This window comes from Centropristis striata, chromosome 9 (genome assembly GCF_030273125.1).
Source record: "Centropristis striata isolate RG_2023a ecotype Rhode Island chromosome 9, C.striata_1.0, whole genome shotgun sequence".
NCBI lineage: Eukaryota > Metazoa > Chordata > Actinopteri > Perciformes > Serranidae > Centropristis > Centropristis striata.
The window spans coordinates 4,610,842-4,638,363 of record NC_081525.1 but is presented as its reverse complement, the minus strand read 5'-3'; the positions used below and the strand labels follow the sequence as shown (position 1 = coordinate 4,638,363).

The following is a 27,522-nucleotide window of genomic DNA, read 5'->3' as shown; positions in this document are numbered from 1 at the left end:
TCAGCCAGACAGCCAAACTTTCAAACACTTACTGATAACAGATATTAGACCAGTGCCCTCAGGTAGGAGTCTGGCTGAAACTGTGTCCAGGTGTGAACCATTCAAATGATGGATGCAACTGATGATGCCATGATGTTGCCCCCTGCTTTACACATACCCTTCCAACTTCAGGGAAATAAAGCTAGATTTTATACCCCCTCCCCTCCCCCCGCAAAAGTTGGCCTGAAAAATTTTAAGCAAACGGTATTGGACAGAGGCATTGGCCTAATTTTGTTATTACAAGCACCAAAAAAATAGACTCTTGCCAAAGCGACCCTGACATGGGCGATATCTTCACTGTCCATTGCGGTTTCAATCACGTCCTTTCCTACATGTCAGTGATCTCGAAATGAAAGCAATCCAGACATTTTGCTCACACCTACCCGGGGTTCTTTCTGTTTGGTGCAGATTAAGGGAAGAGAGGCCAGGTTAAAGAACCACTGCAGCATGAGCCTGGACTCAAGTAGAGTGTTTGGGTGCCAGAAATGTTTCCGTCGTGCCTCCATCAGTAGCTGTACATGGACAAGGGTGTGTCCTCCATCATGTCGTCCTACACAAAGGAAAATGGAATAACAAAATGAATATACAAACATAATCCTAATAGATAACACAATCCACCACATAGACAGATGACAGGTGACTGATTTAACACGGGAGACGCAACTGTGCACAACGCTAACAGTGCACAACGTCCTCAGCTGATTATAAACAAACCAGCATGGCTAATTATGCACAGCGTCTCCGCTGATCATAAACACAGTGATCGTGAATTAACCGGCATCACTAACTATGCACAGAGTGTCCGGTGCTTGTTGTAAACAAACAGAGATCACTAAGTGAACACCTCCTGCAGCAGCAGCACATACACACTGAAAATTATGTTTTCAGCTCCTCAAATATGGAGACTTCCTGCTTTTCTTTGTTTTGATGTCATGTCTTTGGGTTTTGGAATGGCAAAAAAAACATTTAAAGCCACAACTTGGACTTTATGAAACTGGGAAACAACTTTCATGGTTTTCTGACATTTTATAAACCAAACGATTAATCGCTAAACATTTTTTTGCTGATTTTTCGTTCAATTTGTCACCCATCTGTAGTTATTTGTGGCACAAAAATTAAATAGGGAACACAAGTTTTAGCTCCAATTAAGAGGGATTTGTATAACCAGAATAAACACGGGAGACACAACTGTGGCTGCCGTTGCTAACTGAGCACAACGTCTGCCGCTGATCATAAACAAACCAGCATGGCTAATTATGCACAGCGTCTCTGCTCTTAGACAGGGCCAAAAAAAGAATACTATATATATATATATATATATATATATATATATATATATATATATACATATATATATATATATACTATAATACTATAATATATTCAAATTAGGGGTGTTTCGGCGAGTGAGACCCGCCTCATTCCAGGTATTGGACTGTAATGGAAACACCCCTATAGACTCTACATGGCCATGGTCAAGTGCTCAATATTTAGAGGATATTATAGTTTGTGGTACCACTTCCTAAGAGTTCAACTTTTAAAAAGGTTTATAAGCTGTAATGAATGGTTAATTAATCATATTTTTCCCTCTGAACTGTGAATATGTTAAGCCAGAGTATGGCGCTGCTTCTCACATCTGTGCTCAACAATATCTGACAGATGATATTTTGATAGACAGCTGTGAAAGGATGTCATGGACGTGCTCACCATAGGTAGGTCCTGAAGCCTGCGGAACTCCGGCCGGTTGTCTCTCCGGCGCAGTTTGAGGAAGAGGAGCAGAGTGATGATGACAGCAGTGATGATGAAGGCTGACACCAGGCCAGCCAGGAGGGGGTCTAATGTGGGAGCGTCATGGACCATCGTCGCTGGAACAAACAACACAGAAGATACTTGAGCCGGGCAAGTAAACAAGATGCCAATGTGTCTTTAAAGATTTATTCTACTTTTGATTTTACATGGTGCGAACTTTAGCTGCTTAACCCTTTATCAGGCGAATAGCTATATTTGGTAACTTCAGGTAATATTTCAAGAAAAAAGTTGCAAATTTACTAGATTAAAGTGGCAAATCTACAAGAAAAAAAATCACAGATTTAAGAGATTTAAAGTGGCAAATCTGCGCAAAAAAAGTTGCAGATTTACAAGAAAAAAGTGGGAAAAAAGCAACTTTTTTCTCCCAGATTCACCACTTTAAATCTCATAAATCTGTGCATATTTTTCTCGTAGATTTGCCACTTTAATCTCGTAAACTTTTTTCTCAAAATATTATTTTCGTATGTTTTTTTTACACATTCTGGCAGTATGTAATATCCTCCAATATTCTCTAGGGTTGAAATTTGGAATTTGCAAGTATTTCAATGACCCTATTAAGGATTTAAAGTGGTGAATCTGGGGGGAAAAAGTTGCTTTTCTCCCACTTTTTTTCTTGTACATTTGCCGCTTAACTACCAAATATAGTTCTTTGCCTGATAAAGGGTTAAACTCTTGTTTGGAGCTGAGACTGGAGCTAAATATAGTCTCAACAGCAGCAGGTTGAGCTCCAGCGTTCATCATGTACTTCAGGACAGAAATGTCAAACACAGGATGGTGGCATTAAGCTTTCCTTATACTTGAACAGTTTATCCAAAGGGAAAAACTTCAAGATTTACTTTTAGAATTAGAATCAAGCTGTTGTATTTTATTTGCATATGGTACAGTGTGATCTCTCTGTGCTGTTTAATCTCAAACATCATCACTCTTGACCTTTCTATGTTGATGTCTCTCTTGTGTTTGTATATTTCACTGCACGAAGAGTTTGTGTCTCGCTGCCTATTACTGTGCATGGATGTTGCTATGGAAGACTATTTTGTAAACTTTGCGTTTTTTTTTATTTTTTATATCCTCTGGTTGAAAGTAACAACGACCACAGAGCAGTGAATTCTCCCTGTTCCTCTGGCTAATGGAAAGAGGCGACGTGCCAAGCGTGGCCTAATAAAACCACACAGTGAGAGAAGCAGAGAGAATTTGATATTTTAACTGTATCCAAGCAGGCTGGTCAACTGAGAGGAGTTGATCAGGTTTTCTTTCTTTCTTTCTTTTTGCTATAACATCCTGGTGAAAGTCCTCTCAAGGTGAAGTTTAAATAGAAAAACATATAACGTTTATAGAGCCGAGGGAGACAAAAAAAGAAAACAGGGCATTCTTGAGGCCTGGAGTCCCATGACTGCCTCTGTCTCTGTCCCAAACAGAGCATTAATTGTGGCGTGCTTGGTGGTGACAGTGCTTGTAGAAGATGTAGACTGGGGGAGGCGTGGTGTGTGTATGTGTGTGTGTGTGTGTGTGTGTAGAGGCGAGGACTGGCTTGTGCTGGAAAACAACAAACAGCGTTGCCTTTGTTGTGAAGCCAATTCACTTCTGACTGTCAGTATCTCAGCAAAATAAATTCATACACCAACACAGGTGTTATACGTAGTGGTGGTTCTACACAGGGGCCTCCAGGGGCCACTGCCCCTGTGAAGAAGCCCTTGGCCCCTGCTGTGGCCCCTGTGTCAAATTAATTTATAACGATGAATGACGGAACAATTCTTACCTATTTTTTGTTCAAACAATATCTCATTGTACACAAAATGAACCCAGATTGTGTACATTGTATAATAGTTGAATTGTGCAATAAAAGCTTGTGTATATATATATATATATATATATATATATACAGTACAGGCCAAAAGTTTGGGCACACCTTCTCATTCAATGTTTTTCCTTTATCTTCATGACTATTGACATTGTAAATTCATCAAAACTATTAATGAACACATGTGGAATTATGTACTTAACAAAAAAGTGTGAAATAACTGAAAACATGTCTTATATTCTAGTAAAAAAAAAGGGTGGTTGCTTTGAGGAATCTAAAATACAAGACATGTTTTCAGTTATTTCACACTTTTTTTGTTAAGTACATAATTCCATATGTGTTTATTCATAGTTTTGATGCCTTCAGTGAGAATCTACAATGTAAATAGTCATGAAAATAAAGAACAACGCATTGAATGAGATGGGTGTGTCCAAACTTTTGGCCTGTATTGTATATATATATATATATATATATATATATATATATATATAAAATATATATATATATATATATATATATATATATATATATATATATATATAAATATAATTCTCACTGTACTGCACTTTCAAAATAAAAAAAAGTTATTGTGCACAAAAATGAGAAATGTTATTGTCGTACAAAAATAATTGTTATTGTTGGTAAGTCTCATTGTTTCAAACAATGTATTTGTATCTTCCAAATTTACTTAAATTAGATTTTTAAATAACCTAAAATAAAGGATTTGAATGCTTAAATATCACCTTTGGCGTTTTTTAATGTGCCCCTCTGATTAAACACTGGCCCCTGCTTGGCCCCCACAGTAGAACTGGTCTAGAACCGCCATTGGTTATAGGAGATATGGTGAACTCACGGTCACCCCCGAAGTTGAGCTGGGACGGGGTGTCCGCATTGGGTTTGGCCTGGGCGGAGGGGCTGATGGTGGGCTGATGGTGGGCTCCAGTGGAGGTCTCATGATGTGTGGCGGGCTGTGTGTTGCTGTGTGGAGACGTGGGTTTCGGGGGAGAGGAGACGTTGCTGGATGTTGAACCAGGCTGGGTGATCATGGCAGCAGTGGTCGCTTCAGGCTTTGGGGGCTCAGATGTTGGGATGTTGGGTGTGGACGGGTGTGTTTCGTTGACTGTTGACTGGTTTGTTGGTGTTACAGAGACAGGAAGTGGAGGTGCTTCGTCGTGAGATGTGGTGGTGGGTGTGTCTGCAGTGCTCATGTTAGTTGAGTGTGTGGGACCAGAAGTGGCGATGGAAGTCGGTGTTTGGGAGGTGGGGGCGTCGCTCCCAGAAGGAGGAACTGGAGGCTGTGATGTCGACTCATCTGTTAGGTTTGTATTATTTTCAGGAACTGCAGCCTCTGAGGGAGGGACGATGACGGTATCTGCACAAAGAGAAAGACAATATTATTATAAAAATACTCTAATTCCACTGGGGAAAAAAATCGGCAGTGGAACAACACAGTGTTCATTTTCAAGCAAATGTTTAGTTATGACTCTCAATACCGCCTGAAACTTTTAGCTGTAAACCGCCAGCAACAAGTGCTGAGGTTTGCACAACAAGGTAGAGAGTCAGTGCGATTCAACTGCACTATGGTGAGTGCAAATGAAACGGTGGAGCTGGAAGACCTGTGTCTGCATCACTCCATCATTGTAGGGTAACATTATGTAAATGAAAACACATCCAATATGTTAACACACATTCAACAGCATCACCTGATGTGTTGATCACTGGAACAAGTAAAAAAACAACCCAGAGCCAAACTCTTTAATTAAGTGTGCTTGAAAAAGCACAGTGCTATTCACCGGGCTTAATCCTAGATTTTATTCTTCCGTTTCTTTTATGTTTTTTTCGGTCGACTACTCCTCCCAGAGTTTTGGTCGCACACACTGTACATTAAAAAGGTATCAAAACGACCGGCTCGGCCATGACAAGTGTGCTATGACTTTTCTAAGGGTTTTGGCAAATGGTTTTCAAATTATTCGGCAAAAACATGCCAAAACAAAGCCCCAATGTTACATAATGGAGAGGCTAGAGTGGGTGACATCATCCCTACAGTGCAGAGGGAGAGAAAAATTTGTCCAAAAAAAAATTGGAAACTGCGTTCGAGGCCGCAAATGCCACTCTACAGAAATAATTTCTACATAGAAACGTAGGAAAATTTGTCTTCTCCCTCACATTGGTGTGGTAAAGCTGTCAGAGTTATAGTTTGGGCGTAGGACGCACAGATGCACCACCAACACGCACCCACAGCCTCATAGACCGCCATGTTAAAAAGGCGGGAAAATTTCTGGAGGAAAGCAAAGGTACCAGTTTCTTCCGATTGCTCTAAAAAGACAATTTCTTCATTTTTTCTTCACAAAACACATATGTAGACGTTCAGGAAGAACTCAGGATGCTCAAAGTGAAGCTGGATCAATCATAGGAACTACGGTTTTGCCAAAAATGCTTTCTGTTCAAGAGATACTTTTTAGCTGTTTTCCTGTCTATCTCATTGGTATCAAATTCCACAGCTGCAGTTCAATTCAGCTTGCAATTTCAGTTGATTGCTCTGCTCTGATTGGTGGACGCCACCTGGCCCTGGTTGCTTGGCTACCAAATCCTGCCCCCCACCCCCACAAGCCGGACTGTGATTAACTTTCTTGAACTTTCGGTATAGTAACATTGACTGTCAATAATACAGTTTGAATATCGGCCATTTTATCCTTCTCTCTCACAAACAGAGAGACACAGACAGATAGAGGGAGACATAGACAGATTTCTTTAGAAATTTTAGTTAGATAATTTTAGTTCAGGTAAAGACAATTTAGTTTATGGCTCTCAGAGCACTTAGTACCAGAAATATCTCAGCAACTTCGAAATAGCCTTGAAGCCATGAAATTCTGTAAATTGTGTTTTCATGGCCCCCTCAGGATAAGTTCTAATGACTTTGTAAATCTCTTGACTTTTGCTCTTGAGCCACCGTGAGGTTGACACATTTTCTTTAGGAACAATAGCTTTGTTACCTCATTCGGTGATGGATAATGACTAAACACTAAAAGACATTTATATAAATTAACATTTTATGCTTTAAAGTTGCACATGCAAACAGTACTCAAATTTGAATTGTTTTTCACCCAAAAAATAAACTAAGTGTCAAAAATGTGTCTTGCCTGTGATATTTAAGAGCCTAACCAGCTGCGTTGTGTGTTTGTGAGAAAGAGAGAGGAGTGTGTGTGAGTGTGTGTGTGTGTGTGTGTGTGTGTGCCTGGGGGGAGTATTTCACTTCTACCTTTCTCACCCCCTTGTGAAAAGTCACACAGCATTTAATCACTTCTCTCCTCACCTCAACACCAACCAACTTTTCTCTCACTGTATTTTAAAATGAATTGGCTCTCCCAGCAGATTGCACCTTACTTAATTCAGTCACTATTAATTCTGCTCTTTTACTTGCGTCTTACACTAACTGAGACTTTATTTCCTTCTCTGTGCTCCAGTTTTTTTTCTTTTTTAAACCAGGCTGAGCTGACTGTCAACACGTTAACCCAGTCATTCACTCTGTGGCCCACTTCTGGACGTGGAAAGCAGAGATAAGGACCTTGTTAAATATAGCTCCTAAACTCTGAGCCACCTGCTGCTGGGCTCCCTATTAAATTCTTCTAAAGTGTGACAAACCTTATACCTTCTGGCAAACCCACTACAACATCAGATCAGATTTTATTTCACCACAGATTTGACCCGTCTAGAGACCCATTGAGCCTCCCATTGTGTCTTATTATAATGAATGTTTTAGGAATCATTGTGAACTTGTTTGTAAAAAGGTCTCAAAATCGTTGGGCATTATAAAAAGGGTTAAACACCATTTGAAAAAGAGCACACTTCTAATATTGTATTACAGTCTAATTTATCCTTACATATCTTACTGTAATATAATTTGGGCGAGCACTTACACTGCAAAAAAGCCAACTTGTATTTTTTGGCCTAAAACAGTGATTTGAGTTGGTAAAACTTGGAAATATAAATTATTGACATTTAGGGCAATAATGTAAGTAAGCACAACAAAGGAAGCCAGTTGTCTGCTCAAAAACAAGTTTGTGAGTTGTTGTTACTTATATCTTTAAGTTGAGGTTCACAACAAGGGACAATAGTTCTGATAACTCTTATTTCTTTGTTGTGAAATGCGGGAAAGCGGTGAAATTTGGTCATTAGCGAAAGCTAACGGCTAACTGATGCTAACGGCTAACTGATGCTAGCGGCTAACTGATGCCAGCGGCGCTGCTTGTTACAGCTACAAGAGTAGCCATTAGCGTATCAATGCTAACTCAAAATTGTGGTCGCAACATTAGCTGACATTAGCGGCGTTACAATCGTGCCAATTCAGCACATTGCAGAAGTTAGCAGAAGTAAGGAATAAAAGTTATTACAATGTAAAATTATAAGTTAGTACAACTTACAGTTGAGTTGACATGCATCTGAATTCAGAGTTGAGCAAACACAAAAACAAAACTTAAAATATTTGGTTTAATTGTCCAACTTAAAATTTTATCAAAGTTTGTTGCCTTGAAATTTTGAGTTCACCCAACTTTTCTTTTTTTTGCAGTGTACCATTCTTATTTACAGGCAATTCATAGATTTCAGAAATCCTTTGTAAGAATTGCCACTAACTCTTCTTATGTAGCCCATAAACTAAACCATTATTTAAACAATTGCAACTACTTACAATTTATGAGGTATCAAACAGGGGTTCTTATGTATAAAGTCACTTGCCTTCCTGCATCTTTACTTAACTTTTGTCATAGTTACTTTGAGTTTAATTCTCATTATCATGCACATCTTACAAGAAGAAAGAATGATTTACATATTCCTTTCTGTAGGACCTCTGTTGCCAAATTCTCATTTGTTTATCAAGGTGCGGTGCTCTGGAATGATATAAAAAATCTAACAGAATCATGTTCCTCTTTACATATGTTTAAGACCAAGCTCAAAAAATCCCTATACATGTTTTACACCTTTGTCTTTGTTTTTGTTTATATTTTGTTTGTATTTTTTATTTTCATCTAGCTATGTAATTTGAGTAAAGTATAGTTATTTATAGGTTTAAGAGGGAGGGCCGCGTATAAGCCCTTTGGGCTTTTTGGTCTTTCCTACATTTTCTTTATCTGCACTGCAAAAAAAGAAAAGTTGGGTGAACTCAAAATTTCAAGGCAACAAACTTTGATAAAATTTTAAGTTGGACAATTAAACTAAATATTTTAGTAATATTTAAAAAAAATAATAGCAGAACTATTGTCCCTTGTTGTGAACCCCAACTTAAAGATATAAGTAACAAGAACTCACCAACTTGTTTTTGAGCAGACAACTGACTTCCTTTGTTGTGCTAACTTACATTATTGCCCTAAATGTCAATAATTTATACTTCCAAGTTTTAGGCCAAAAAATACAAGTTGGCTTTTTTGCAGTGTGTTTCTTGTACTGTTCTTTCTTTATGATTGTATGTTCTTTAAGTGCAAACAACAATAAAATAAAAAAATAAAATAAAAATAACAGGATTAAGTCGTTACCATTAACTTTCTTTGGTTCCTGCGTCACAGGAATAGATTCCTCCTTTGCAGCCGTGACGCTGCTCAAACTGCTGTTGTCTCCTGAACTTGGATTTGTCTCGGAGCCGTTCAGTGGAGATACGGTGACAGCATGACTGATGGAGTCCGGGCTGGAACCGGGCGGAGACTCAGTAGCTGGAGCCTCAGGAGGCACCTCACCATCAGGAGCACTTTGTGGAGCAGCCGGGGCTGCAGGATGATCATCTGATGAGGAGTCACATTTGTATAATGGTCAGGGTCTGGTCATGTCCTCACAGTCATTAACAGATTATTTGCTCATTATTCCAAACAAGCGTACAGAGCACACTCCAAAATCAATTGAATTGATTTTGAGTGTATATGTCAGCTCAGGCCACTGTTTATCCCAACAACAGCTATTAACCCTTTGGAGCTTTGGGCTATTTTTTCATTTTTGAATCCTTAAAAATGTTTACCATGCCATGTTGATATCATTTCTTTACCAGGACAATCTCACCTTTATGACCTGGTAGGATGGCCTGCTCTGGCCACTCCAAGGGATAGTCATTTCACTTTCTTTTATAAGCAATATTGGGACTGCTGCCTTCATACATTTGCACCTTAATTACTGTGAGAAATGTAGGATCTTTTTCTCTTCGTTCACAAGATCAGTTGTTGCTTTCTGTCCCTTTCTGCTCGTACGGAGTTGGGTAAAAGGGCGTTTGTTTACTCTGCACCTTATGCTGGAATATGCACCAGAAAGAATGGAAATGAACTGCCTTTGTTTCTTTGTGCACTTTTAAATCCAAACTAAGAGTTATTGAGGCCAATTCCACAACATGCACTTGTTTCTCATGACCTGTTTAAGGTCTGTGTCTTACGTAAATATCTAACTGTATTTTGTGTTTGCTGCCTCTTGGCCAGGGCTCCCTTAGAGAAAAAGAGGTTCTTAATCTCAATAGGATATTCCCTGGTTAAATAAAAAAAATAAAATGATCATTATTTTTCACTTTGACTCACTGGATCAACATTGTGGACACCAAAAACACAAAAAAAATATAAACTCTGATTTTCAAAATGTTTTTTTTTTTTTTTTTTTACTTTCTAAACACAATCATGAAGAATATTAATGTGAACACAGGTTGCAAATATACCATATAATAGGTAAAATAAAGATAACATCTTTATATTAAACATTTAAACATTTTTATATTGAATATGATTGACCTTATGTCAACCTCATGGTTTCGACGGCTCGATGCTGCTTCGTTTTTTTATATCCTAATGTCATTTAGAAGTCATATGATTTGATCACGCCTCCGTGACTCCAGAAAGTTAAAACTGAAAAATGCATACAGAATTCATCATTTATTTGCAGTATAAGTTGTCTGACTATGCATACTTTTTTTCCAGCCAAGCATCACAGCACTTTAATAGAGTCACATGCTTTGTACATCAAAAGACTTCTATTAATCAGTGAGCAGCTTCATCAGAGCAAACAGGACTTAAGAATCTTAAGTGTGTTGGACAAGAAGATAACATAATAATGTACTGATTTTTTTTTCCCATCAGGAGATAAATGCAGTTACTCCTGACCATTTTGACCTCGTAAAGTGAATCTCCTTGTGGCCCCTTGAGTTGTTTTTGGAGGCCAGAAAATGACCCAGAGTGGCACAAAGATGCTTCTTATTTACTATTTTTAAAATCATGTCAAGATTCTTTAGATTTATCTTACTTATCTTATCTTGGTAGACCTGACCCTGAATCACGGAATTGATACTGGATACTGTGAAGTGCAATGCAGCACAACACTGTCACATTTAACCCATAAGAACCTATGGTGACACCCTTGTAACAAACACTTTAAATCGTCTAGAATCTAAGATTAAACCCATTTAGCAAGTCTAACCCATTAATAGGGTTCCCTGTATTGCATTTAACTTGTTCTGACCATATTTCCTGTCACAATTTTGATATATGTTCTGGAGATGCAAACAAAAAGGCAAATGGTTATTTGTTTTTTTATTTATTATTAATTTGTTACTTAAAAACAAATCTGAAAATTTGTGATAATTTTTTGTTAAACAGCATTATTAATGTCTCAATTTTGATATGTTGTGGAGATGCAAAGAAAAAGTCAAATTTGTGTTTCTGTAAGCAGAAAATGTCTAGTTTATTTATTTTAAAACAAGAAATATTATGAACATAAATACCATAAACGCCCAATGTAACGTTTATGTCACATCACAGATCTTTGAGATTTAGGTGTAGTATTTTTTTTTTTAAAAACATCATAAATGTGTTCTATGTGGTCCACTTGGTCTGTGGTATATCCCCCATAATTTTCCTTTAAAGATTACTGGGTCTGGGTTCTTATGGGTTAAAAAAAAACAAAAAATATCTCCTCCTCACTCTCCACCTTCAAGAAATCCTTAAAAACACACCACTTTAACAGAGTTTATAACCACTAACAAACTGTTCTCATCCTCCTTCTCTGCTTTGTTTCCATTCTCAGATTATTTCATCTTTGCATTGTTTTCTTTGTTTTGTCTTGTTGTTCTTTGCTAAGCGTCTTTGAGTGTTCACAAAATCCAATGTATTATTGTTATCAATATTATTATTGTTATTATTATTTAATGTTATGGGGTTATGTATTTCCAGGAATCTGCTGATACAATAGGTATCATGATACAGGGGTAATGATTCAATATATTGCAATACTTTTTAACCCTCTATGGTACACATTATGATGACAGTTAGGAAAACAATGTTTGGAGTGGGTTTTTTTTGTCTTAAAATAGACTAAATAAACATAATCTAAAGAAATTTTATAATTCTTTTTTTTTTGGAAGTTTTTGGGGTTTGTTGTCTGTAGGCAACATTGTACCATAACGATGCACAAGTGAAAAAGAAAGTTTTTAAAATTAATTTTAACATATTTCATTTAATCAACATGTGTAAAAGATCCAGTAGCTTCAACAGGGTACAATACATAACACTTTAAATTTAAAAGACATTATAAAAGGAACTTTTTTAACCGGTTTCTTGTCTGAATGTAGCCTGTAGGCAACGTTGTACCATTGAACCAACGACGCATTGAAATGAATGTCTTCAACAGTCTAAGTGGATGAAACTATCAGAAATGAAGGTTTACTCATCTATCAGTAGGAATATATTTTTTACCAGATGGAAAAGGGCCAGGAAATTACGTTTTGAGGGATTTTTTTTGGCGCAAAATTTGGCGCTATAATAAAGCTGTTTCCTATGGAAAAGTCTGCAAAATAGTGTTTCCATATGGCCTCCTGGAGGTCATGTGACAAATTAAAGCATTGCTATTGGTTCCCTATACTCTTCCCTCTTTTTAAAAGTATCGCATCACTCAAAAACATACATTGTAGAAATTTGACAGGCCAAAAATGAGTATGTTGCCTGAGGGCAACACCGTACCATAGAGGGTTAAGATAGATTTTTGGAAGATAGATTTTTGGAATTATCATAGAAAGAACACACTACCATATGCATAATAATATAAGTAAAAAAAAGTTGACTTTTTCTTATATTCCATATGTGAATTGATACAGTATCAAAAAACATAGTATTGTGAAACTCAAGTGCATTGATATTTTTGCACACCCATAGTCCATAAAGGTGAAACAACAACTCAAAGCATAAAACAAAATGGATAACTGACTTTCACTATCCCAGTCCCCATCAGATGTGAGGACTTTCGACGTAATATCCTCTTAATGAAGACTCTCAATCTCTCTCACTGTCTCTCTTCCCCTCTTGATCTTTTTACCGGCCAAGTCTTTATTCTATTCCTCCGTTTCCCTTTGATGAAGACCAGAACACTGGTGTAATGTAATGTCATTACCGTTCAGTGACACACAGCCATGAAGCCTTTCATTACCTCCATAATCACTCACTCAGCTCATCAGCACACACTGGAGAGAGAGACTCTAAACGATACCTTATTTATTATTATTATCATTATTATTATTATTATTATTATTATTATTATTATTATTATTATTATTATTATATATCATATTATTTTATTTATAATTATTTTATTTATTTTTATTTTATTTTACATTGTTACTATTTATTATTACATATTACATTATATATTATATACTGTACTATTATTATTATTATTATATACCATCTAGTGACTATAGCATTGTTGCCATCATATCACCAGTATAATTACCTTCATCTTGTCAACCATCCTACCAACTGATCTTCTTAAGTGTCTTTGTTCTATTCTCTGTTTTTTTCTATTGTTGTTTTTATTTATGCTACCTCAGTATTCTATTGTATTTTATTGTACTTGAATACAGGACTGCTGTGACAACCGAATTTCCCTTCGGGGATGAATAAAGTAATTATCTATCTATCTATCTATCTATCTATCTATCTATCTATCTATCTATCTATCTATCTATCTATCTATCTATCTATCTATCTATCTATACTAGCAAAAGGCTATATAAGCATATACACATACACATATACTTAAAGATAGATTTCCTGCTCTACATGCTTTGTTTGTAATTTTCCACACAAAAGACACAAAAAAGACACAAAATGACCAAAAAAAGACACAAGAACAAAAGACAAAAAACAGAAGACACGTAATAACCAAAAGAAGACCCAAAATAACAAAAAAAGACACAACAAAAGACACAAAATTCTATCTATTCTATCCATCCATCCATCCATCCATCCATCTATCTATAGAGGACATATATAGAGGAGGTGTTTGGCTGTATATAATACTGGCCTTGTTCCCTGACTTTAGCTCCATTAGAGCTGCACAGGTCAAAGGCTGGAGCATGTTGTACATATGTGTGTGTGTGCAGAGTAGATTCATAAAAAGAACCACTGTTTCCACTGTTGCACACTCCTCTCAGCAGATATTACAGGGTCTTAGTCTCCAGGCCGCGGCAGGGAGTACCTGGGGAAGTAGCTCTTGCTCACTTCTTGAACTCTGCCAGAAAGAGGAACAGCCAACCGTTTCACTACGAGCAGATGTCTGCCGCTTCACCACTCGATACTGGACGTACCTATCAGTAAGAGCTTCTGTGTGAAACTAGACTAACTGCTTCTGTAAAGCCCCTGGTTTCACAGCACATGACTGAAAAAGTTGCAGACAGCTCTGAGCACGCTCTCATTGGAAACTTATTTGAGATGTTCACTGCCAGCCGTGTTGTGACCTCTCATGCTGCATGTCACGCCTCCAGACGCTCATCTCCATTTTCCACTTCTAGCTCTTATTATTGTGCATGATATCATGTGAGAGCCTACATTTACCACAGTTAGTCATGTTATTTAATGTGCCCAGCCCACATGCACTGCAAAAAAAGAAAAGTTGGGTCAACTCAAAATTTCAAGGCAACAAACTTCGATAAAATTTTAAGTTGGACAATTAAACTAAATATTTTAAGTTTTGTTTTTGAGTTTGCTCAACTCCGAATTCAGATTTTTGTCAACTCAAATGTAAGTTGTACTAACTCATAACTTTACATTGTAATAACTTTTAATCCTTACTTCTGCTAACTTCTGCAATGTGTTGAATTGGCACGATTGTAACTCTGCTATGAAATGTCAGCTAATGTTGCAACCACAATTTTGAGTTAGCATTGATACGCTAATGGCTTCTCTTGTAGCTGTAACAAGCAGCGCCGCTAGCATCAGTTAGCCGCTAGCATCAATTAGCCGCTAGCATCAGTTAGCTGCTAGCTTTCGCTAATGACCAAATTTCACAGCTTTCCTGCATTTCACAACAAAGAAATTAGAGTTATCAGAACTATTGTCCCTTGTTGTGAACCCCAACTTAAAGATATAAGTAACAACAACTCACAAACTTGTTTTTGATCAGACAACTGGTTTGCTTTGTTGTGCTAACTTACATTATTGCCCTAAATGTCAGTAATTTATATTTCCAAGTTTTACCAACTTAAATCACTGTTTTAGGCCAAAAAATACAAGTTGGCTCTTTTTGCAGTGTGGACTTGTATGACCCGTAATATACTGTACATTTGTTAGAAAATAACAAGTAGCCTAGGCCAGTTTCTCCTGAATATGAATACATATATTACATACATTTCTTTCTATTTATTTATATTTTATCCTATTTTAGTTATTATTAATACATGTATTAGTATGATTATTACCTTTTTCCTGTCTTTTTCATTTGCTTTTATTTTTAAAAAATCTATCTGTCCATATATTGATGCCTAAGTTGTCACCAATACAGTGGAATTGGATATGTTTAATGCATTGTCTAAAATTGCTACATCTAGCCTTTTCTCACTGTACTTTTATTTTAATGTATGTATCTATTTCATCCTTTTATCTACTTATTTTGTTGGGGTTGGGCGGTGGCGTATGTTCTGTATCTTCTGTATGACTTTGGATGTTCATTACAACAAACAGAGTTTCATAAAGAAGAAAAAGAAGAAGAACACAACTAATTAGATATAGCATTACACTGAAAACAAACAAGTTTCTAACAAATAATCTAGCCTCGGTCTGCACAATATATTGTTTTTGTATTGTTCATCATGATGTCAACTTGTGTGATAAACATTGCAAGAAATTATTTACGGACTTACTTAAAAAAAAGTATAGACTTAAACACAGTAGAAAAGCAGTTTAAAATATTTAACTTTTTATCTATCAATTAATGCAGTAGTAATATAATATAATAGACAGGAAACATTTTACTGCAAAGTGGTGACTTTTAACTTTAAAGTACAATCTGCTGATATACTTAAGTATAGTTTTGAATGAAGGAGTTTTACTTGCACTGGAGTATTTTTGAGAAAAGATCAGAGGGTTTACTTTTTCCTGAAAGGACATTTAAGGTAAAATAACTAACATTCTTTATTTATCAATTAATGCAGCAATGATATGAATCCAAAATGATAAAATATATTTGTAAAGCACTGACAGGAAACATTTTGCTGCACAGTAAATACTTAATTTTCAAACTTTAAGTACAATCTGCTGATAATACTTCAGTATTATTTTGAATGAAGGAGTTTTACTCACACGGGAGTATTTCTGAAGTTTGGTATTAGTACTTTTACTTAAGTAAAGCATCTGAACACTTCTTCCACCACTGCACACTTTATTCCGTGAAAGAACGGAGAGAGATTGGATATTTTTAAATGTTCTGCAGAGAAAGGCTCAGAGGGATTTCTTTTTCTGGAAAGAAATTGAGGGTTTGAGTTTCTGTCAACAGCAACAAGAGAAATGATGAATATTTGAATACTAGTTAGCCTGACTGACATCCTGGGTTTTCATTCCATCTCTATAACTGTGTTCATGCAAATACAGCCACCATACAAAAGGGTTGTCAAAAGTATCGATACTCAAAAAAGTATCGATACTAAAACATTGTATCCGAATACAATACTCATTTTCAAAAGTATCGATCCAACAACTTATTAAGCAGCTAAACCATACAACCTCAAAATATTGTTCTAATTGTTATTATTTATTGTATTTATTTATTTTTTGCACTACCTCACACCTGAAGCTTGTTATCATAGTTGCAGTTTCTTTTTGCACAACTGTTTTTTATTATAAATATTTAACCTGTGGTTGTTAATTTTTACATGTTGCATTTTTCTTGTTAATAAAAATATTTCTGTTAAATTTTGGGGTCTTTGCTTTTATCCTTGTGGTATCGAAAATGGTATTGAGTATCGAATATTTTCCTGAGTATCGGTATCGAGTTGAACATTTTAGTATCATGACAACCCTACCGTACAATCAACGTACTTTATGAAGTGTGGTGGCAACGCACTGCTTTAAAATCTGTTCATAAAGTCGACACATTGTACTACAGTGGCAAGCCAATTAGCATGAAGCCAGTGAAATGACAGTGTGCTGCTGCACGTAGTTAGAGGTGTCATTTATCACAATGTACCCTCCTGTTCATTTACAGCCAATAAATGTCCTCCAGTGGAGCCGAGCTGTTTTCTATTCATTTGACTTTCAGCTGGAGGAGCTGATGGGACAGTTCTGCCCAATAAAATCTTTTCAAAATGTCAATAGTCCCATTCTCCTTTTATGTGCTAGACACTGATAGAGAAAAAAGAGAGGGAGGAAGAGGGAACAGGTAGATAGGAGAGAAAGCGGAAGGTGGTTAAGAGTGAAATAACGGATGTGTGAGAGGAGTGTCAATGTAATGCAAGCAGAGAGGAAGGAGCAGTACAGGGGAGGAGGAGGAGGAGGAGGGGGGAGGAAGTGATGCGAAAGATAAAGTGTGAGGCTGTTAAAATAAGTAACAGGGCCTCCAGATGTAGAGAAGGTAAAACATTTAAATGAAGCTGTGATTTGACACACTGTGAGGCCCGGTATGAAACTGAAACATAGTGAGTGGAGGTGGAAGAGAAGAGAGAGTTTGTCTTCCTCTGAAGAGCTCAAAGAGGAGGGTTGTAAAGAAACACACACAGGAGGAGAAAAAAGTGTAACAAAGTACACTGTAAAAAAAGATGAACAACAGCTACTCAATAAAATTGAGGCAACAGATTGCACGCAATTTTATTTATTAAATCTAACCACGTTACAACTTGAGTTAATAACAACTTAACAGGAAGTGCCTGTCAATTAAAAACTGACTAATTCTATTGTGTTGGATTCATTAAAAATTCTCTTGATTTAGAATTACATACACATAAAGATGATATTTAATGTGATCAGAATAAGTAGATTCTATCTCAAACATTTTTATATTAAAGTTACTTAAAGAACTGCCTCAAAATCAAGGACGCATTTATATTTAATACATTTTATCAAATATATTAAGTAAAATGAAATGACTACAGAATAATTTATTACAGTGTAGGCTTCCCACTGTGAGCTCTGTCAGGTTAAATCTCTGTTCATAAACACCACAGGTGAGACGAGCGTGTGTGTGTGTGTGTGTGTGTGTGTGTGTGTGTGTGTGTGAGTGAGAGAGGGGGGGGTTACAGTAAACCATTCTATTTCAAGCCCAAATTAAACAAACAGGAAACCGGAAAACAAGCCAAACTCCACTGATAAAAAACGCAAATAATACCTGTATGTTCAGTTAATCCCAGATTAATGAGCAGCAGCGCACAAAGGCCAATCCACACTTTAGTCTTCATCATCTCTGTACTCCGGCTAAAAAACAAACGTCGTCTCGTCTGGTTTTGGGCTCTCTTCCTCTCTTCTTCCACGTTCACCGTCCGATCCCAGACTTTTCAGGGAGTAGTTTAGAGATCCCAGGCAGCTGAAGCTACTGTACAACCCACTGCGGACAGCAGCTCTGCCAGTGTGTGCGTGGCTGGAGGGACTGAAGGAGGAGTGTGTGTGTGTGTGTGTGTCCCGACTGCTCCTCTCTCTCTCTCTCTCTCTCTCTCTCTCTCTCTCTCTCTCTCTCTCTCTCTGTCGAGCAGAAACAGTGCCACGTGTTCTCTGTTCAAAATAGTCAGTGGGTCTGACTGTGTGCCGTGACGCTTGTTCAGTAGAGAGACTGACACCTACCCACACAGTCCATAAAGGGCATGTGTATCAAAACAACTAGTGTGCAGCACAGTGTCGGTCTGTTATCAACACCACGGACACAACAATGCATTGAATTTAAAGTCATATTTTAAAGCATTTTACAAGCATAAGGAAAGTAGTGTGACGTGACTAAACGTTTAAACGACTTTCACAAAGTGCTCCTGTTATTTTGCATATATATGTATATATATATATATATATATATATATATATATATATATATATATATATATATATATATATATATATATATATATTTATTTCATTTTACTTTATATATTTGATAAAATGATTTAAATATAAATGCGTCCTTGATTTTGAGGCAGTTGTTTAAGTAACTTTAATATAAAAATGTTTGAGATAGAATCTACTTATTTTGATCATATTAAATATAATCTTTATGTGTATGTAATTCTAAATCAAGAGAATGTATGGACGAAATTAGTCAATAAATAAAAGTTGATTATATATATATATATATATATATATATATATATATATATATATATATATATATATGTATATGTATAATCAACTTTTATTTATTGACTAATTTCATCCATACATGAGATAGAATAAAATACAACAAGACAAGACAATACAAGACAGTTATAATAATAATAATAATAATAATAATAATAATAATAATCATCATCATCATCATCATCATCATCATCATAACAGAATGTATGAGTCCCATATCAATATTTTTAACTGGCAAAAAATAATAATACATATTTGTTATTTCTAACATAATCATATGTCTCACCCTTTTTACTGCGTGACTTTGTTATGACTACAACCTGAATAGCCTATCATATTTTTTAATATATATTTATTTGTTTATAACAAAAAAAAAAATATGACAAGTATTTAAAACACTGGTGTTTATTTTCGTCTTAAACATTTACCATATAATTATTAGTCATTTATTGTTACATGTTTTTTGTGTTAAGCAAGGGCCTGCAATGACATCTGACATTAAATAATACTTCTTTATACATGATTCTACATATTTAGGCTATATTAAAAAATGTATTTGGCTAATAAACACAATTAAAGAATAAACTTAATATTATTTCAGATATTTGGGGTTTGATCCGGAAGCTTTAACTGTATCGTCTTCACTTTTTTTTTTTTTTTTTTGCATGACTGGCGTTTTCTACAGTGGCCTCTAATGTAGTGTGATATCTCCCTTAGTCCACGTAGGGGCGCTGTTGCTCTATAGCAGACTGTCGACTTGAGGTGGGAAAAACACATCTGATGTCAAAGTATGTTGCAATACTTCTCTTGAGGATGCAGTTCACGTGAGATGTAATTTATAGACAATAAACTCTCTATAAGTGTCATCTCACTCAAATACATTGAACTAACATCTTTTCCCACCACCTATTTGAGCTATTAATTTCACATTTGCTGTCTATATATAGGATATATCACATCATGTGCATGTGTGGGCATTCATTGAACTTTCTGCTTCATGTTAACATGTCAGCCAGCAACAGGTAATTAGATTAGGTCTGTTTAAATTGCAGCGTCACTGAAGCACATTCTGGCACATGCTAAATACAATCCTGTGTGTTTCTACATGTATATGCATCTGCATGTATATTACACATACATCATCCCAGTTTTTGCACATTTTGCACTTTAGTGGGTTATTGCCTTTTATATATTTTCTTGTACTTCTTGCACCAGTCTTTGTGTCTCAAAAATCTTGTATACTGTTTTACAATGACAATAAAGGCTTTTAGATTGTAATACTGATTAATAATTAACACATTTGGTCAGGTGTTTGATTTTCACCGAGGGTTTGACATAAATATACACATATATTCTGTCTTTTATGGTATTTTTCTTACTAGTACTTTATAGTATTGTTATACAGTTGTTTTTAAGAGAGCACCTTCGGCATTTCATTGTACATGTCCAATCATAAAGAAGATATCTTGTTTTTTTATTATTATTATTATTATTATTATTATTATCATAAGCTGGGAGACACGGTGTAAAGGCTTCATTAGCACACATTACCATCTGGCCCCATCAAACATAGCATCTTCATATCTTCATATTATGTGGGTGACATTTAACTGGATATAAGGGGGGGGGGTGCCGCATTCAAATGTTGTTAATATTTGACAATGTCGAAGAGCTTTTTGCCATAAAAAGGACAAAACAAAACCGAAACATACGCTGTTTGTGTAAATGACAGAAAGATAACTTTAAATAATACACAACAGTACACTCTGTTATTTCTTTTTTTAGGTTGCGTTTATTCTCTTCACCTTTGATATGTTGGTCACTTGAGAAATCGCTGTTTTTGTTCGCCGTGTTATTGGTGGTCCTTGAGCGGTTACGCTGTGATAACGACATTTCCCACTGCGCCTGAATGTAGCATGTAGCTCTGGGTGACGGAGCAGAGGCAGAAGAGCGGCAGGGAGCTGCCAGCATCGTCTCATACCGTCGCAGGACAGAAAGGTGTGAAAATATCCGTCCTCTAGACAGATAAGGAGCAAAACACGGAGACGGCGTTGTTTTGATAATGCTGTCACACTCTGAAAATGTTAGTATATCTCTTTCGCTTGGCTGTATTTTGTAATAGTGTGGCGTCAAGTTACGTTAGCTGGTTTGGCGTTAGCATAGTGGCGCTAGCCGTTGCTATAGCATTTTCCCATAGTGTATGTTAGCGTCAGCTAGCTAACGTTAGCTTGCCGGTTAGCTTCTCGTGTCATCCTTGTGTCTTAAATGTATGATGTCGTCGGGCTTACTTACTCATTCTAGCTGCTACTGGGGGGGTATTTATTACTTATGTGTATTTATGTTTATTCAGAGATTAAATGTTTTTATGTGTGTGATTGTATGTTTTTATGTGTGTCATGTTTGTATTTTATATATTGGAGAAGCCAAAGACACATTTCCTCCACGGTGGACAATGAAGTCCTATCTATCTATCCATCTATCCATCTATCTATCTATCTATCTATCTATCTATCTATCTATCTTTATTTTGGTAATATCACTGTCTGTAAAGGGGAGTTTAACTGTGGCTGTCAGATCCTAAATGTGTTGCTCCTCTGATCATTTGACAGCTCCGTGTCAGCGGGGATATGGAGACGCCGGGGAGGATAGTAGCAACACCGGACGCCCTGGACTTCACGGTGGAAAACGTAGAAAAGGTGAGTTTCGGGGACCACTCATTCCTTCAGTCAGACACCTTTCAGCTGATACAGAAGCGAAGGTTTCTGGACTAAAGACGTAGACTTGTTTCAAAAGAAACAGACGGCATGAGGGGCTTTATCTGCCATGCGTTTGCCACAACATAATAATAATAATAAAAATTTGTTTAGCACTGATTTTGATTGAAGAGATGCTGTTATTTTACATAGATCAATTTAGCTTATATACCTTTTGATTTATTCTTGACTGAATAGCTAATGTTTGGAAATAATGATCATGTTATCATTAAAATAACAGATTGTAAGCCCGCCAATTCTTTGCCGTCTCTGTTATTGTAAAATGCTTGAGTGGGTCTTGTTTTTCTCTCTTGGATTGGGTGTGCGTGCGTGTGTGTGTGTGTGTGCACGTGCACGCGCGCGCACAAGCTTGGTAATGTTGACTGTGGCTGCCAGGTTGCTGTGATGAATCTCTCTGCTGGGTGGCCACTGTCTCGGACACAAGGGGATGGGTGGGGGAGACAATGGGGAGGATGGAGAGGCGGAGTGAGAAAGGTGCTCCTGTGGAAGAGCAGAGTCGATGTGATGAAATGGATTGGGGGCTGAGGGAAGGGGAGGGAGGGGTGGGACAGGGTCGATGTCTGTGACAGTGCCAGTAAAGAAAGAGGAGGGGGTGAGAGGAGGTTGGCGATGCGACAGAAATGATTATAGAGGCAGGTTTGAGGGAGAGAGGCACATTCCTTAGGGAGAAATGGCCTTGTCTGATACTGGGGCTTCTGGTGTAATAATAAAGGAGGAAAAAGAATGACAAACAATGAGCAAGGTCCTTTCTCCCCGTGGATAGTATCCTTATTCATTTGTTCAGGTCTGCAGGTGAAGAGAGTGGTGCTCACATAATCTAGGGGTGACAAATACATGAAAAAGATACTAAACATTCCCTGTCATTTTCCCAAGCTAGAGAAAATACTAGTATGTATTGTATGCCAACCAAAGTGAATGTATAATTCATGAGGATCATAAATATTTTTTTGTGATGTTAGGGTAACCTTTTCTGAAGATAATTGATGTCCAGCCTTATGATTTGCATGCAATTTCTCATTTAATCAAGCTATTTTTTTATTGAGTTTTCCTGGATTGAAGTGACTCGTGTAACAGCAGTGAAACAGTATAACGTTGCCTGCCAGACTACCCCAAGTGAGCACAAATAGTGCATGATATTCATTAAAAAGAATAATCTCAGGTATACATTCGGCAATCTGGCTCATTTCATTATCTGAAACAAAAAATTCTTCCTGTGGCTAGATGTCGTTGTGATTTTTCAGGAAACCATTTTTCTATTCAAAAGTGTTCAGGAACGTCATCTGTGATGTCATTGCAGTATGTTTATGCACTATGTTTGTACTCTGATCTGCTTCCTGGGGACACTGGGGATCAGTAAGAAGCAGCCACTTAAATATCATGACAAGATGTCAAGATATTTTATTCTGATTTCTTTTGTGCGTGTGGGGGTTTGTATAGTTAAAGGTGCATTTTCAGATCCTGTTAAAGCACTCAGTCTTCTCCAGTGGTACAGCGGCATCAGTAATCTCATTAACTGATAAAACATGACAAACAGCATCTGAAGTATAATTTCCCTTGAAGGCTTTGCACAATTTTGTAAAATCAAAACACTTTCATTTAAAAACTGATGACATATTATTCTTCTAAGACTCAGCTATATTTAGAAAGTCTATTTAGACTATTTGGGTTTGATGATTTTCTTTTCTTTCACATTTTGATTATTCTAGGTAATTTGCCTTGAAATATGTGTGCTTAATTAGTCATGAAATCAGCATCATGCCGTTCATTCACTGGAATAAGAGGAAGACGATAGGTCTCTATAGTACCTGTGTGGGCACCTGAAAACATCATATTAATAGCTGTGTCGCACCAATGGCTTAATGCATTTTGAAACCTGGAATTTTTATTACCCTTGCTGCCAAACAGTCACAACAGCAGGTAACTATAAATATACACACCACCAGCAGACGCATCGTAATGTTCATCAATACAAAGTGGAAACAGCTTCCCAAAAGACGATGAGACCAAGGCAAGTTGCTAAAAGAGTGAAATCAAAAAAAGAGCAGCGCAGAATTGTCAATGTTGTTCAGTGGGATGGTGGAGAGTGTGTGCTTGTTGTATACATGGTGGTGGAGATGATGGTTCCTGGCCCAGTATTTGTATGTGTCCAATAGAAAGGTCTTTGTTCAATCTTGGGTCTGTAAAACAAAGTGCCACATTGTGAGTATCTCTGTTTGTAGGATGAATGGGTACGTATATACTTTACATTTCCGCTTGAATACAATTAGCCTTGTCTAGAATCTCTACTACTGCAAGCAAGTGGATTTAAGAGGAAATTCTCGGCTCTATATGTTGCCGTGAAATAGTGTGGGATTGAGTTGTTTTGCATGTCTCCCCCAAGACAAACAACTACTATGCAACCAGAGAGGAACACGGCGCAGTGCTGGGTCAGTGTTGGTCAGCATCTTGCTCAAGGACACTTCTGTGTAATCGCCTGGTCACCTCTCTTCCCACACAGGAGGCTTTCCATAGGAGGCTGTTGAGGTCCATTCAGCTCTGAGGCTCTGCTTGTAAAAACTGTGTTCAAGTTTGGATAACATGTATATGACACCAAGTTCTGTCTTCTTCTTATTTCATAATTTTATGGCATTTAAAAGCAGAGGAGACGATCCAGCCTTCAAGCTAACGTGTGACAGAACATCACAGTGGAATTTGACACTGAGAAATAATGTGTGGTGTATTGAGTAGATTTGTGGTGGCCGGAGACGATATTTCAGAGGGGAGAGAGGTCGCTATGACTCTTACCATCCAGTTATTGACAGAAATATATGAGCTCAAGATACAGCACATGTTGTAGGTTATATGATGCAAGAGCCCTACCGATATGGGATTTTTGAGGCAGATACGGATTTTAGAGTGGAAAATTAATCTGTATAGTAATTTTATTGACCTGGAATGAAACAGACAATTGTTATGTCAATTGTGCACAGATTTTTTTTTTACCACTCTGTATCCAGAGAGATACTTTCTCAAACATAAAACTTTATTAAATAATATTTAACATTGTTATACATCGTACAAAACAATGTACATTGTCAACCAATTCTATAAATAATAACTGCGTATCGGCACATATTAGACAGCATATACATTAATACTGATATGCCTTTGATAGGCCAATATTGGCAGATAATATCAGTCAACCGATATATCTGTCGAGCTTTACATGATACATGCGCCGTAGTGCATGAATTTTTGTTCTCTTTTGCAGGCAATGACACATTATCACATATTCATTGATTCAGTGACTGTAGGTGATCAGTCCTCCGGTGGAATTTGTTCATGTAACTGAGGTTTTGCATGTTGGGATGCTAGGTGCAAGGGTTTGTTAGCTGTTCCTGTGCTGAGATTTAATCACTATTGGCAACATGGTATTCTTAATTTTCTATCTTGGCCGTGTGCTGTCAACAACCACCCGCGCACACTCTCGCACAAACTATTCTTCTTTGTTCCCTCATTAATCATCATTCCTCTGCATGTCTTTGGTTTTCACAGTTATAGCGCAGTGGCATGATGGGTCAGTGGTGTGATGATGCCTTCTGCAGCACAGCAACAGCGCTGCCCTCCCATCACTACGATGACTTTGAGTGCGACACTCTAGTGGACAGATGGCTCGAAAACACGCTGAACTTTTGGCAGCGAGATGCCATTACCTGCTGTGTGTAAACACAGTGTGTGAAAAACAAAATGTGTTCAAAATTCTTCGCTCCTACAGCCATCAGGCTTCCTCATTCTTCCAGAGTTACCAGACTATCAGAATCTCCCCTTGGGGATAAATAAAGTCATTTTGATTTGATTTGTGTTTGTAGGCTTGTGCTCTTATGTCGCATGTGGCGAAGGGTTAGACATTTCTATAATGTTTACAAAGACGTCATACTGCCACCTGCTACTCTTTATCTATATCTCCCGCCTTGCTAATGAAAATTTCACTTGGCAAATACTCCTTATAGTTAATCACTCCTGCCTCATTTATTTCCTTTCTATTTTCTTCATATATTTTGTATAGTGTAGGTATTGTGGTATTTGTTAACACAGTACCTACACTATAATTATTCTCCTGGGCTCAGTAGCGAGTACATACGTGTTTACCAGTAATGGTGAATCTGTGGTTATATGTGAACAGATGGTGGATGTGTCTAACTGAGCCATGTTTTCATTTGCATTCCTCTTCTTATTGTCCTGTTGGAAAGGGACTGTAGAGGAGGCTAATGACCTTTGACAGTGTCTGCCAAGAACGCACCATCCTCAGGTGGAGCCAGGTGGTTCAGGCAGGTCGCCACCATCTGTAGATACAATTAGTTGCCTCAGTTGATTCAGCTGCAAAGAAACGTTACTGCGTCTTGGTGTGTGCATGTTTTTTTGCTTGTTTTAAGAAACAATTAATGAGGGGCGATTACCGTTAGTTAGCGGAGTTAACTGCTGCATATCTGGCACAATTTTAGGAGGACACGGGCAGGCGGTGGTTCTTTGTGGGAGGATTAAAGCAGCAAAATGAGCAGGCTGTTTTGTGTCTTGTGCTTTGATAATAAACCAAGAGGAACAGACACTCAGACAAAGACGGCGCTATTTGGGATTGGATAAGGTGATGTCTGCTATCACACAGTGGTCTGCGGTAATGATCCGCTGCTGCTTTGAACTCCGATATCACAGCTTCGTTTACAGAAAGCCGAGTGTGCGATCGAGCTGACTAACAAAAAACATCCTAATGCTTTTTAGAATGAAGGCATGGTAATGATCCATGGAAAGACCTTGCCAGATGGCAGCACAATAACACATTTATATTTCATCAGTTCTGTCATGCAGTCTATAATAATATGTTCAAATGTAATAAAAAAAACAAAGCTATTTTCATGAGAGCTGCAACTAGATGTATGTAATCTATTGTTTTAATATCGATTAATCAAACATTTTAATGCAAAAATGGCAGAAAATTCAGTTCTAAGCCTCTACAATACAGAGATTTCCTGCTTTCCTCTGTTTTATATCCCATTAAACAGAATATTTGGGGGTTTCAAACCTCCAGCCTAAGATTTTTCACTAGGAGCACCAGCACGAAATCCTAACTATTCCTGGTAATGCTTTGGAAATAAACTTACAGTAAAAACAATGTACTTTTTTTTATTTTAAAAGGAATAATGCTTTAAAAAGTGAAACAAATAGGCTCCCTGATAAAGTAAGCATGATGTCTTGAATGAAGTAATCATTGGATAAACAAGGCTTCCAGTACAAGGATTTGTTAGCATTGGCAGGATTTTATCCTTATTTTATTCATATTCTGCTTGGCCTGTTCTTTAATCAATGCTACAGTTGTAGATTTGATCTGCAGATTAGAATTTAAATATAACAAAATATATATTTTTAGAGCAACAACATTAAAGTTTCAACAGCAGAGCCACTCCACTCAATAATATTTCACTGGAAACAAATCTAAAATAAGTCATATTCTTAAATTCACACTACTGAATGAAGTTTAGAAAGAATGAAGAACACACTAGGGCTGGGCGATATG

The 27,522-nt window shown here is 37.1% G+C and overlaps 2 protein-coding genes across 4 annotated transcripts in view; one reads left to right on the top strand and one right to left on the bottom strand.

Moving 5' to 3' along the window:
* Positions 1-307: 307 nt before the first annotated feature.
* Positions 308-18,530, bottom strand: LOC131977574 (mucin-2-like). Its single transcript, XM_059340956.1, has 5 exons — positions 18,248-18,530; positions 9,175-9,417; positions 4,500-5,018; positions 1,747-1,904; positions 308-589 (listed from the first exon to the last, which is right to left on the bottom strand). The coding sequence occupies exons 1-5, from the start codon at positions 18,318-18,320 to the stop codon at positions 545-547; spliced, it is 1,038 nt and encodes a 345-aa protein (XP_059196939.1). The 5' UTR covers positions 18,321-18,530; the 3' UTR covers positions 308-544.
* Positions 18,531-21,143: 2,613 nt separating this feature from the next.
* Positions 21,144-27,522, top strand: part of LOC131977359 (importin-13-like) — a 47,425-nt gene continuing 41,046 nt past the window's right edge. For 2 of the 3 annotated variants that reach the window (XR_009394885.1, XM_059340614.1), the window contains exons 1-2: positions 21,144-21,283; positions 21,810-21,896. Coding sequence is in view for 2 of the 3 variants with exons in the window: in XM_059340614.1 (XP_059196597.1) it covers positions 21,263-21,283; positions 21,810-21,896 (108 nt within the window). In the remaining variant the exon portion in view is untranslated. The remainder of the gene's footprint in view (positions 21,284-21,809; positions 21,897-27,522) is intronic. The other variant, XM_059340615.1, reaches the window with a different exon arrangement.

Excerpts from the sequence above, each read along its gene's own strand:
- LOC131977574 (XM_059340956.1), bottom strand. The coding sequence starts at position 18,320 with ATGATGAAGACTAAAGTGTGGATTGGCCTTTGTGCGCTGCTGCTCATT. Across the intron at positions 9,418-18,247 it reads GGGATTAACTGAACATACAG|ATGATCATCCTGCAGCCCCG; the intron begins GTATTATTTGCG and ends ACTCCTCATCAG. Across the intron at positions 1,905-4,499 it reads GCTCAACTTCGGGGGTGACC|CGACGATGGTCCATGACGCT; the intron begins GTGAGTTCACCA and ends TGTTTGTTCCAG.